The sequence below is a fragment of the Sycon ciliatum genome, chromosome 11 (assembly GCF_964019385.1).
Source record: "Sycon ciliatum chromosome 11, ocSycCili1.1, whole genome shotgun sequence".
NCBI lineage: Eukaryota > Metazoa > Porifera > Calcarea > Leucosolenida > Sycettidae > Sycon > Sycon ciliatum.
Window position 1 is genome coordinate 23,347,633 of NC_088653.1, and position 12,942 is coordinate 23,360,574.

A 12,942-nucleotide genomic window follows, 5' to 3' on the forward strand; every position below is an offset into this window, starting at 1 on the left:
ACTAAGAGCAACAACAGTGAAATTTACAAGTGTGAATTTTAACAATCAAAGCGAGAAATGAACAAAGGAGAAAGGAAGGAAAGACAACGTGATAACACATAACAGCAGTACATTACACCTAGAACATTAACGGCCAAGCTTGGCCGCACTAAACACAAATGTCGATCCAGCTTGTATTACTGATTGCGGTTATCAAATTGTTGTCTCCTCGCCGTTTGTTCAAATTATTATTATTATTATTATTACTTACTACTACTAGTAGTAGCTACTTGACATGCATGTACATGTACATGTAGGTGCAATCAGTGAACATGGGGTCAGGAGTTCTTATTTTCGAGCTGGGCATCGGTAAAAATCAAATAATAAATGGGAAAAAATGGAGGGGGGGGGGGGTCAGAGACAATTTTGCACGAGGACGGATTTTTTAATTTTTCAATAATTACGGACGACCCCTTAGTACTGTAATTTCACAAATTTTCGGTGTACTTATATTAGTGCAATTAGGAGTATAATCGATGCAGACATGGCCAGACAACAACGAGTTCATGGAATTTTTAAGGATTTTTATGTTATTCAAAATCGATTTTCGTGTTCCGCTCATCAGTGAATAGTATCGGAACTGAGGGTACTATGTACAACAATAGAACATTTTATAACAGCATAATTAATTAAAAGTGTGAACAACAAAGGAAGTGCTACAGCATTACATAATAGGTGTCAAACATAGTGCTAACGTATATAACTGAGTGCAGCCACAAAGCAAGACGTGATACAGTGCAACATGACACAACATTTACATCTGATAACCAGCTACGAGAACAACTTTAGCACGACTACATGCTTCTTTTGTTTACAAAGAACAGGATTATGCACACGAATACATACAGCTTCCAGAACCTTCAACTGCTTAACATAACTTGCACGGCACAATTGTCTTGGTGTGTACGATGATTCTCACTTTTCTGTTTTGTGCCGTGCAAGTTATGTTAAGCAGTTGAAGGTTCTGGAAGCTGTATGTATTCGTGTGCATAATCCTGTTCTTTGTAAACAAAAGAAGCATGTACTGAGTAGTCGCGCTAAAGTTGTTCTCGTAGCTGGTTATCAGATGTAAATGTTGTGTCATGTTGCACTGTATCACCTCTTGCTTTGTGGCTGCACTCAGTTATATACGTTAGCACTATGTTTGACACCTATTATGTAATGCTGTAGCACTTCCTTTGTTGTTCACACTTTTAATTAATTATGCTGTTATAAAATGTTCTATTGTTGTACATAGTACCCTCAGTTCCGATACTATTCACTGATGAGCGGAACACGAAAATCGATTTTGAATAACATAAAAATCCTTAAAAATTCCATGAACTCGTTGTTGTCTGGCCATGTCTGCATCGATTATACTCCTAATTGCACTAATAAAATTGCTTTCTCCACGCCGACTCTTTAAATGTACTTATATTTTCGGTACTTTCGGTGCATCTGTTTCATACCTAAAATTTCAATACACCGAACAAACACTAACACACATAATCCAATAGGGAACTGCTTCTCTGTACCGAAAATGTCTGTTCACCTAACCTGGCCTTTTGCCCTCGCACCGAAAATATTGAGCACCGAAAATTTCTGAAATTAGAGTACTCGTACTCCCTGAATGCAGTATACCTGGTAGACTGCAGACAGTAGGGAGGCAGAACACGCCTAGTGAGACCGGGTGCTGTCCCCACAGAATAACGTGGACGAAATCCTAAAATTATGCGCATAATTATGCGGGCGAAAACAGGCCATTATGCGGCAAATATGCGGGTGATTATGCGGTCATTATGCACGAGTTCTCTGTTATTTGTACAACTTTAGCATGCAGTTTCATGCAAGTATACAACTTTGTCGTACAAACGCATGCACCGGTACCACTTTGTAGTACATTTCAACATCATGTGCTATTTTCTTGTACATTTCCATGAAAAACGCGGGTTTATGCAAAAATCTCTCGAAAACGCGGATGACAGCCAATAACGCGGAAAATTGCGCGTCCGAGGAATCGCGGTATCCTGTGGGGACAGAGTGTGTGTCCTGAAGTGCAGTCTAGCGAAACTGTCAACACTAAGATAATGGAAAGACAAGAACTAAGCCATTACTTGGCAGTATGCCTTACTTCTGGAACTGGAAAGGCAAAGACAGGACAGAAGAAAGCCGTGACATGGCGTCAACAGTGTATAGCTGTGCCAGCAACAAGCGCAGCTGAGTCCGCAGCCACCCAAAATACAGCCCGCTTGCATGCCCGGGCTTGAGGCAGCACACGGCCCCGCATCCTTGATCACTCTGCCTTCTTACAATGATTGCGCCAGACACGCCCGCCTGACCTCCTGTAGTAGACGGACAAGGCAGTTACAACACCTCCCAACACACACACACACACACACACACACACACACACACACACACACACACACACACACACACACACACACACATGCATCATCCCCATCTTGCCCTCCACACCACCACCATCCCCGCTACCATCTCCGGCCTGCCACCCTCTCCACACCAGAGCACACGGAAAGAGATTGTCGAACGTTCGCAATGACGACCCAACACGGAAGAGCTTGACCGAGAAAGAAAATAAAAATAAAAGCAACGGCGAGAGAGCGGGGGGAAGCGAGAGCGTGCGCGCAGCAGACTACATTATGCATTCATACAACCATCCTGAATGAAGAGAAACAAAAAAAACAAAAAAAGCAAAAACTCTCGGGCACGTACACCAGGGAGTCGTTATCAAACCACTCCGTGGCGCGCTCACCCAAATTGGCAAAATAATATCAACGCGGGATAACTACTTAGTACCTACCGGTGGTACTCATCAGCTCTCTCTCTCTCGAATACATGCATCCATAGCTATTTTCCCCTCGTGTGCGAGCGAGCGCACACACTCGCACCGGGGGAGGCTCTCGACAGAATAGTAAAAATCAAAAGTTGACAGGATAGCAAAATCATAACAGGCACAGCGGCAGGCTAGCAGTGTTCGGTGGCATGATCACCGAAACTTTCGAACTGGCAGCAAAGCTAGAACCAGTAATGTCAACTCTGGCATGGGGGGAAAGAACAAAAAGCAACAGCAACAACAACGACGGACAGAAAGGGACTGGGCTGGGATCGGGCAGAGTTAAGCGGAGGTCTGAGCAGATTTAAGCGAAGGTCTGGGCATAGGACCAAAGCACAATTTATCATATGCACACATCCCTTGAAGGAGAGAGAGAGAGAGAGAGAGAGAGAGAGAGAGAGAGAGAGAGAGAGAGAGAGAGAGAGAGAGAGAGAGAGAGAGAGAGAGAGAGAGAGAGAGAGAGAGAGAGAGAGAGAGAGAGAGAGAGAGAGAGGAGACAGAGACAGAGACAGAGACAGAGACAGAGACAGACAGAGAGAGACAGAGAGAGACAGAGAGAGACAGAGAGAGACAGACAGACAGAGACAGAGAGACAGACAGAGAGACAGACCGAGAGAGAGAGAGAGAGAGAGAGAGAGAGAGAGAGAGAGAGAGAGAGAGAGAGAGAGAGAGAGAGAGAGAGAGAGACAGAGAGAGACAGAGAGAGAGAGAGGGAGAGAGAGAGAGAGAGAGAGGAGACGCAAAGAATAAGAGCAAGAGCGGAAGCTATAGCGAGGCCGTCCGAGATTGAGCCGTCATTACCGCCGACAAAGTGCTACACTGCTGGTGTGCCGTGCGAGAAAGACCGCTGGCCGTGCTGCTGCTTCTGCCCCTGCTGCTGCTGCTGTTGGGATGGTTGGGAACCTGGCTGCTGTGCCTGCTGCTGCTGAGGCACTTGCGCTAACGATGATGATGACGACGACGATGCTGCGGCTTGATGTTGCTGCTGCTGCTGCATGGGATGGGCGGAATTGACTGCTCCCGAGTTCATCGGCTGCTGCCTGAAAGATGCTGGCGCGGCACCGTGCATTTGGTGGAACGAGGGCGACGCACTACCAATTGCACCAAACGAGCCCGAGCTGCTGCCGCTTGGAGGAGCGGCCGGCATGGTTCTGGCTCCGAGAACCGGCGGAGCACCAGCAGCCCCGCCACCATTGGCACCACCGCCGGAGTGTTGCTGCTGCGAATGCGAAGATGAGCGGCGCGGATTGAACAGTTGCGGAAAGCTGGAACGCGGCGGCCCTCCCTGTGGGCCCGGCGCTGAGCCCAGAGCGGCAGGATTGAACGCCTGCGCGGGCTGGTGGTAGGGCTGGTGCTGACCTGGGAACGACAGTGACGAAGGATCATTGCCCGAAGAAGCACCAGCCATGCCACTCGCTGTGTTATCTGCAATAGCGCTGGCGCGCGGAAAGCCACCAACGGCGCTGGCACGCTGAAACGAATCGGCGGCCACCATGTCTGCGTTGGACGCTGCGCTGCCGGCTCCTCGCAAGTACGGCGACTGATGTCCCATGAGAGTGTTAGTATCCATGCTAGCTACTATTGCTGTACTGCCCGTATTACCAACAGCACTATGCATTGCCTGCTGCTGCTGCTGCTGTTGACCAGCTCCGAACAGTTGTTGTCGTTGCTGCTGCTGCTGCCGCTGCTGTGGCGAGCCGGGTCTCTGAGAGAGCGGGCCCACACTAGCGCCGCTACCTTGTACCGTACTGCCGCCGTGGGACAGGTGATGTGGATGGTGGTGGGGATGATGGTGCTGCGGTTGTCCTGGCTGCTGCAGGAACGGCAGCTGGCTCTGTGCGTGGTGATGCAGCGTGTGCTGCTGCTGCTGGTGCTGCTGTGGTGATCCGGGTCGCTGGGAGAGCCGGCCGACATTCGCACCACCCCCTTGTGCCACACTGCTGTGAGACAGAGGATGTTGATGATGCGACGGATGCCCCTGCTGCTGCAGGAAAGGGAGTGCATTCGGTGCATGGTGTAGCGTGTGCTGCTGCTGTGTCGAACCAGACGGCGGTTGAATGTGTTGCGAAGAGTCGGCGTTCTCATGCATGAACTGGCTGCCAATGTGACTGCCCGCTGACGCTTGCGTTGACGTTGCTGCTGCTCCCGTCGCTCTCGACATCATAGTGGCCGCGGTTGCACTGTCGGGGTGCAGCGGGAATCCTTTCACCGAGCCCGGCATCGTCATACCGGCACCGGTTCCCAGTGACCAATCAGGAAGCGAGCGAGAACCGGGCATTCCACTGTCGGTGTGTGGCCGTGAGCTGCTGCCGCCGACGCTGGCCCGAGAGTAGCTTCCCGATGACGATGCTGCTGCTGAAGACGCTGTTGCAGTGGCGTTAGTTCTCCGTGAGCCAGACTGCATGACATGCACACCACCAGCACCGGCACCGCCCAAGGACTCTAAAGAGGCAGCAAAGCGGATGTGATCGGGCCCATGGCTGCCGAACGCATGCTGTGAACTGCTGGAGCTAGCAGTGTTGCTCCCTGGGGCAGCACCGCTCATGCGCATGTTGAAGCCTGGAGCGGCTGGGAACGTTGGTAATGTAATCCCGGCGCTAGAAACACTGCTGGAGTCTTGCTGCTGCTGCTGCTGCTGGTTGCTGAACTGTGGTGACGCACCTGTGATTGCCGCCGCTGCTGCTGCCGCAGTGCCACTGCCCGGCATGGGCGCTGCTCCTGCTGCTGACTTCTGCTGACCCCAGGCGGTCTGCGCTTGCGGTGGCAGGCGCTGTGACGGGTGCGCGTAGCCCCCCGCACTAGTAGCAGCGGTACCAGCAACGCTTCCCGCCGTGCTCACATTTCCGGCACTGCCAGCACTACCAGCGCTGCCGCTGCCGTCCAGGTGACGCGGACCCGAGTCGCCATCTCCAGCGCTACCACCAGCAGCGCCGCTGTCGAACGGCTGATCCGCCGGCGTCTGGTTAGTCCAGCGAGGGTCGGAGAGAATTGACACGCCCGGAATGGCACTGCCGTAGCGCTGCTGCGACGACTGAGCCAGATCACTGCCTCCTCCGCCACCGACGACGGTGTGCGACAAGGCACGGCCAAAATCTGCAGAGCCAGTCCCGGCGGTTGCCGTGGCGACTGAAGCACCATGCAGCGCGGTGGCGGTGGTTGGCCCCGGCCGTGGCGGCCCTTGCATCCAGTGTTGTACGTTGTTGTTATGTAGATGATGCTGCTGTGTGTGCTGTGCCTGCTGCTGGAGAGGATGAGGATGATGAAGAGGGTGATGGTGCAGTTGCTGTGAGTGCTGCTGCTGCTGCCAGGATGAGTCACCGCCAACGGAGCTGCTGGTCAGCTGAAGACCAGGTGCGCCCATGGTTACGGCGGTTGTTGCCATGCCAGAGGCGCCGATAGCACCGCCAATGGGCATATCACGCGATGTGCTCTGATGATGATGATGCGCCTGCTGCTGCTGCTGCTGCTGTGGATGATAGTGAGGCGGCTGCTGCTGTATAGGCTGGTGGTGAAGTGGCGCGTGCCATGACGGGGCATTCATGCCAGGTGCGGGAGAGCTGATTGGCGCTGCCGATGATGACGACTCGATGGTTGCCATGCTGGATGCGGGTGTTGCGGATGCCGGTGCAGGCGCTGTTCCTCCCGACGAGTCACCGAACGAAACGCCCAGCGAACCGCCGAGCTCAACGTTAGCAAGGCGACGGGTGATCGGATTTGTTGGGTCAGCCGAGTGCAGCGCAGGCTGCTGCTGCTGCTGCAGTGCGCTGTGGCCTACGGGACTGATAACCCGCGATGTGGCTAGAGCCGGCTGCATGGATGCTGCGATACTGGGTTCGGAGGAAAGCGGCGGCGGCAGAATTGGCGGGACGGACGCGGTCATTAGCAGTGTTGAAGAGCTTGCATCCAGCTGGTGTACAGCGCTGGTACTGCTGCTACTGCCACTGCTGCTAGCGGCGGCGGCGGCGGGCACAGACATAGCGGTTACGCTCGCAGGAGGCGCTTCAAGACCGCTAGTGAGCTGGGCCAGGCGCGCACGCTGCTCCCCGCGGCTCTCCTTGTCGAAACGTTTACCCTGAGAACCGACCGCTGCTGCTGGTGCTGGTGCTGCTGCTGCTGGTGGTGGTGGACTGCCAGCCGTTGATTGCAACGATGAGTTTGGTGTTGGTGATGGCACTGCTACTGCTGCCGCTGTTGCTGTTGCTGTTGTAGATACCGTCAAGGGGCCGGATAGTGGTGTTGCTGGCACTACTGTTGGCACGCTGGATGGAGTCGGAGTTAGTGTGCTCTGGCTGGCCACGCTAGCATGTGAATGCACAGTGGACGAAGCAGCCAGAGCCACAGGAGCTGCTGCTGCTGCTGGCTGTGATGATGACAATGGTACCGCTGCTGACGCTGCGGACGAAATCGGAGACGAATGTGTCGGGCCTGTGTTCGTTTGCGCCAGCACAGTCGACGACGACGGGGCGCTCGATGGGAAGGATTGTCGGGCGGACACTTCGGATGATGTCGCTGTGGAAGACGACACTAACGCTGTCTGGTCAGGACCAGGCACGGCGCTGCTCGTGGAAGAGGCTCCGGGTGCTGCCAGGCCGGCCTGCTGTTGTTGCTGTTGCTGCTGTTGCTTTTGTTGTTGTGTGGAATTTGCTGCTGCAGCCGTGGCAGCGCCGGGTTTGGGCAGAGCTACAGTGCGACGACCGGACGCGGCGTCGGCGAACGAGCCGATCGTTTTACCGTCGGCTGTGGCTGTTGCCGTAGCGGCGGTGGCGGGTGGTGCCGTCGGTGGTGCCATGGCAACCAGCAGATGCGTTGGCGCTGACGTGGAGGCGGCAGGTGCTGGCATGGCGACGGGTGGTGCAGAACCACCGCCGCCGCCACTGGCACTGCCGGCCGCCGACGGGCGTACTGCCGCCGCAAACGACAGCGTGCTGCTGGTCTGCTTGAACACCGCCGACGATGACGATGCTGTTTCTCTGGTGACTGTGCTGACGGCATCCGTTGCACTTCCAGCTTGGCTTGGCGCAGAACTGGTAGCGATCGTGTCACTCGATGCGCCGGCAGACGATGACGAAACGTTGCTGACTGCTGCTGCTGCCGAGCCAAGCCCTTCATCAGCCACTGGTGGCGGCACAGTTGTTGTGGTTCCGGCGGAAGACGAGCCGTAAGCACTCCCCGCTGTCTGGGTACTCGTACCGCTGCCGCCAGTCGCGGCGACGTAGGGCGACGACGCAGACGCGAGGCTAGATCCGCCCATCGCCACTTCGAACTCCTTGTCGTTGCCGAGGGCGTCGATGATGAGCGCCTGTGCTTTACCGACCTGTTTGGAAGTGCCCTTGATGGTCACGTTGCGATCAGTGGCGCGCTGCTGTTGACGACCTACGTTGATCTGGGCACCTGTAATAACACACGCACACACATAAATACACACACACACACACACACACACATACACACTACTATGCTACTATGCTACTATGTACAGCTACCCTATCGGGCCACGCCGCTCCCAGAAGCGGGAGAAAACGACAAGAAGAGAGAAGAGAAGAGAGAGAAATCGCAAAGTCAACACACACACACACACACACACACACACACACACACACACACACACACACACACACACACACACACACACACACACACACTACTACTACTACTACTATTGACAGCGGCCAGAATTGGCCATGCCGCTCCCAGATGGGAGGTACCGTCAGAGAGGTCAGAGAGGTTAGAGGGGGGGGGGGGGGGGGGAGAGGAAGGCAATGCTCCAAGTGGCGATCCAGATCTTGCCGCCTCCGGAACCGTCAGTTGTGGCAACTTGTCAGTGAAACTTGAATTGCTGGCGTTCAGCCATAGTAGGCGCTTTGGACAGGTTCCACAACGGTGACGCTTGAGACCCGCAGCCGATTTAAACGAACGCTGACAGGTTGTGCAAGTTACACCCGGAACAACAAGAGGGGCAGGGGCCGGCGGCTGGCCGTCATCGCCTAGCCGGCACTTATGCACCACAAAGCCTCCTCTGCTAAGTGGCCATCAGTTGCATGTTGGGCACTGTACTGACCCAGGCTGCTCCGATACCGGGAGCTGACGGATTGTTGAACACTTGGGCCGGCACACCCACACACACACACACACACACGTATGCACGCACATATGCATGCACGCACGCATATCAGTATTCTAGCGGTGTCATCATTGCACTACTGCGACCAGCCGATCGCCATTTTGATCGCAGCCCTTTATGCGCGATCCTTTTTGTTGATGACACGTGGCTTTCTGGTTTTCTTTTGGATTGTTGTTTTTGAAGACGTTGAGTCTGGTTGAAACTAAGGCTGCGTTTATACGACAACGCACGGCCAGTTTTCCGTTTTCAGTCTTCTTTTCTTTTTTTCGTTTTCGTGCGCTTACACGATCAAAGCTGATCTGAGGTGGTCTCCGTTCCTATTGTTTTCGCGCGTCTACACGGGAGCAAAGGATCCGCCAAAGTTCATCATGTGCAACGCGTTGTCGTGGAAGCACCACTCACACTCAAGTACTAGTAACAGTTGAAAACAGGCCACATGACAACACTCCCCACATGATGAACATTGTAAAAAAAAGAATTGATTATCGGATCCGTGTGAACGGGCGAAAACGAAACAAATGTTACGGAAACGAGGCCCAGCACACTATTTTGACTGTTCACACATCCAAATTTATCCGGCAGAACAATTCCGTTTTCAAATTCTTCCACCTTGGCCGGCGTTTTGGTTTTCTTCCGTTTTGGTGTGCGACTTTTCCGTTTTGCTCCGCACACTGTGTACATGAAGCACTCATCCGAAAGGATTTGGTTGCCTTTTTTCAGTAAGTTATCACCCCCGGCGTCGTCGTGCAAACGCAGCCTAAGACGCGAGTTACAGTCTTCGGAAGTAGTATCGTGCAAGTCTGCACGAAGAAGGCCAGGAAATCGTACTGCGACAGGGGTCTAGACGTCTGCACACCGCGTAGTGTTAATTTTAGTCGATAATTTAACAATAATATTATACTGTAAACCGCAATCAGTAATACAAGCTGGATCGACAGTGTACACAAATGTCGATCCAGCTTGTATTACTGATTGCAGTTATCAAATTGTTGTCTCCTCGCCGTTTGTTCAAATGTACTGTAAAAGCAGACATTTTCGGTGGTGTAATATTTACGGTCTTCTCCAAAATCGGCAGTTCGGTGGAGGGAAATTTTCGGTAAAACCCGTTTTCCAGGTACTAGTAAGTGGTAGTACTACATGTATACAGTACCGGTTGTACCGAAAATTTCGGTGCGTTTTATTTTCGGTAGAAATTGTCGGCACCGAAGTTACCGAAAATAAAACACCACCGAAAATTTCTGCTTTTACAGTAATGGGATCCATATATGGTCGTGCGGTGCAAACCTCTAACTAAAGACCGCGTTTTCTGGCACCAAGGGGGTGGTTGCTAGGTACAGGTGTTCCTGTCCTTGCATTCTAGCACCTTAAACACGTGTGTGTGTGTGTGTGTGTGTGTGTGTGTGTGTGTGTGTGTGTGTGTGTGTGTGTGTGTGTGTGTGTGTGCGCGCGTACATAGTGCAGTAGATATCGCTACAATATCACTAACGATACCCCATCTGTATCCTGTCGCAGAGACAGTCATGCGGTCTGGTCCGTCGTATTAAACTGAGCATTGTCCCTGAACATCTCAGCAAGTACAATTGGTTTACTTTCGCACGGGACACTCGCAATGGCATAGTACTTCCCAGAGCTTTGTCAACTATGTTTACCAAATCCCCTATCTTTTCTGCATATTCGTATTGGCTCAAGCTGCCCATGGACATGAAGATAATATCCAATATTAGACAGTTCATAGACCATGTTAAATGTCATGCCAAGTTGTAGGCTCACTCGCCTCTTTTGCTGGCTTATCTCACCACTATTCACCATGGTCAACATAGTGATACATTTCACCCCGCTGATGGGTTCGTTTCTTCCGATTATTATGTTCTTTCCTTTTCTCTTCCTTTTTCCTTTTCTTGCCATGGCTGACTAACGCCCCCTCCTTTGCATTGGCACACACACACACACACACACACACACACACACACACACACACACACACACACACACGCACATACACGCACACACGCACACACACACACACACGCGCGCGCACACGCACACATACATACATGAGGGTGGATGCGCACCAGTTGAGCATGTGCATCTGGTAGACATCTGGCGCACCGTGTCATGCATTTAACTTACAAGTTCCCACAGCTCACGCACACTTTAAAACATCCTGATACCACCATCATCGCAGCAGCATACGTACATACCGGATTGCTCCGTGATGGCGTTGATCTTGTGGCCAGCCTTGCCGATGATGCGACCGACCAGAGTGTTGGTGATACTCAGGGTGATAGTACGCGTTGTGCTGTTGGTTGACGGTAGAACTGTGCTAGTGAGCAACACACCGGGCACAATCTCACGCGGCTTTCCGGCCGCTGGCGTCGTGTTGCTGGTGGCAGTGCTACCACTAGCTGCACCGCTCATTGCACCGCTTGCACCGCTGCCCGAGCTGGCGCTGACCTGCATTGCTGCTGACATTCCGCCATGGTGGCCACATGGGTGCAGGTGGACGTACGCATGCACGCACACACACACACACACACACACACACACACACACACACACGCGCAAACACACACACACACACGTACACACACACACGCGCAAACACACACACACACACAAACATGCACACACACACACACGCAAACGCACGCACACGCAAACACACACACACACACACACACACACACACACACAGGCGCAAACGCACACACACACACACACACACACACACACGCAAACGCACGCACATACATACCCACACACGCACGCACACATACACTCACACGCACACACCAACGATTTAGTGAAACCATTCACCGTGGTTGAAGCAAGCCTAAGCAAAATCCTGATTGAAATTGTAGTTTTTAGAAACTGACTATGTTGATGAGGTGTACCAAGAGTTCATAAAACCGGAGTGTGCAGCTCTCTGATGATTGCTGACACAGCGGAATTCAACCATTACCTTATTTTAATGATGTAGTCCGCGCAAGCATGATTCAGGCAGGTATAATAATATGCAGTAAACAATAAGCAATCTCGAACATGTTATTTCCTGCGAAAGAGATAAAATGCATGGTGACCCCCAAAATGGTAAATTCTTCTATAGATTAACTCCCTCCTGAAAAGTCAAATGAAACCTTGGGCAAACTCTCCGTCTTCGTGCCAAAAATATTTGAAATTTCCAAATTGGCAGGAATACTGTATCCTCATCCTAAGCTACAATTTTTTAGAGTGCATGCTTCAACCTTTATTCATTCCAATCATATTTTGGTATTTCATGCCATCTACAGGGCCTGTACTACGTGTTCCCAAAGTTGAGAATGTGATTTTAACCATTCCAAAGATATTCCTGATTTCTTAGCTCGGATACTCTGCTGAGCCAGTAATAAATGTAAAAAAGAGAAGAAAACACATGAGAACGGGTTATGCAGCAACTGTCCACGACTGTAATAACTCATAACAACTCGTAATAACTCGTTCTCATGTGTTTTCTTCTCTTAAAAAAAAACAAAACATTTATTCCATTTCTAACCCGCATAATTTCCAAATTTAGCCGCAAAATTCATCATTGGCTACTCGCCATTCCTGAAGAGCGAGACGCCCTGTAGGCCTTATACAAATTATAATTTCAAAGGCCACAGATGTGTGAGCTGTGCTTACCAACAAAAAAATACACCCATATACCCCAACTTGAAAACGTTGCCGTAACTGTCCTGAGCCCTGGCACATTCTATTTTTCTTGACCCAGCCGTGCCCCGATCATTTTACAGTCGTTTTAAAAGTGGCGTACGTCAGGTGGCACCACCCGAGGCTGCGTTCGTCTCCTCCTAGCTAGGTCTAACCTATTCGTAAAAGCGTCTTCGCTTTTCAATGCATTTTGACATGCGACCTATTCACCACAATCTCGGGGTGATCGTCGGGGCGGTGGCGGGAAAGGCGTCCTTGA

General features: G+C 51.9%; 1 protein-coding gene across 3 annotated transcripts in view; it reads right to left on the bottom strand.

The window, feature by feature from the left end:
* Positions 1-2,561: 2,561 nt before the first annotated feature.
* LOC135827593 (ankyrin repeat domain-containing protein 17-like) overlaps positions 2,562-12,942 on the bottom strand; it is a 77,824-nt gene continuing 67,443 nt past the window's right edge. For 2 of the 3 annotated variants that reach the window (XM_065340061.1, XM_065340062.1), the window contains exons 9-10: positions 11,198-11,461; positions 2,562-8,266 (exon numbers count right to left, since the gene is read on the bottom strand). In XM_065340061.1, coding sequence (XP_065196133.1) covers positions 3,690-8,266; positions 11,198-11,461 — 4,841 coding nt within the window. In that variant the 3' untranslated portion in view covers positions 2,562-3,689. The remainder of the gene's footprint in view (positions 8,267-11,197; positions 11,462-12,942) is intronic. The other variant, XM_065340063.1, reaches the window with a different exon arrangement.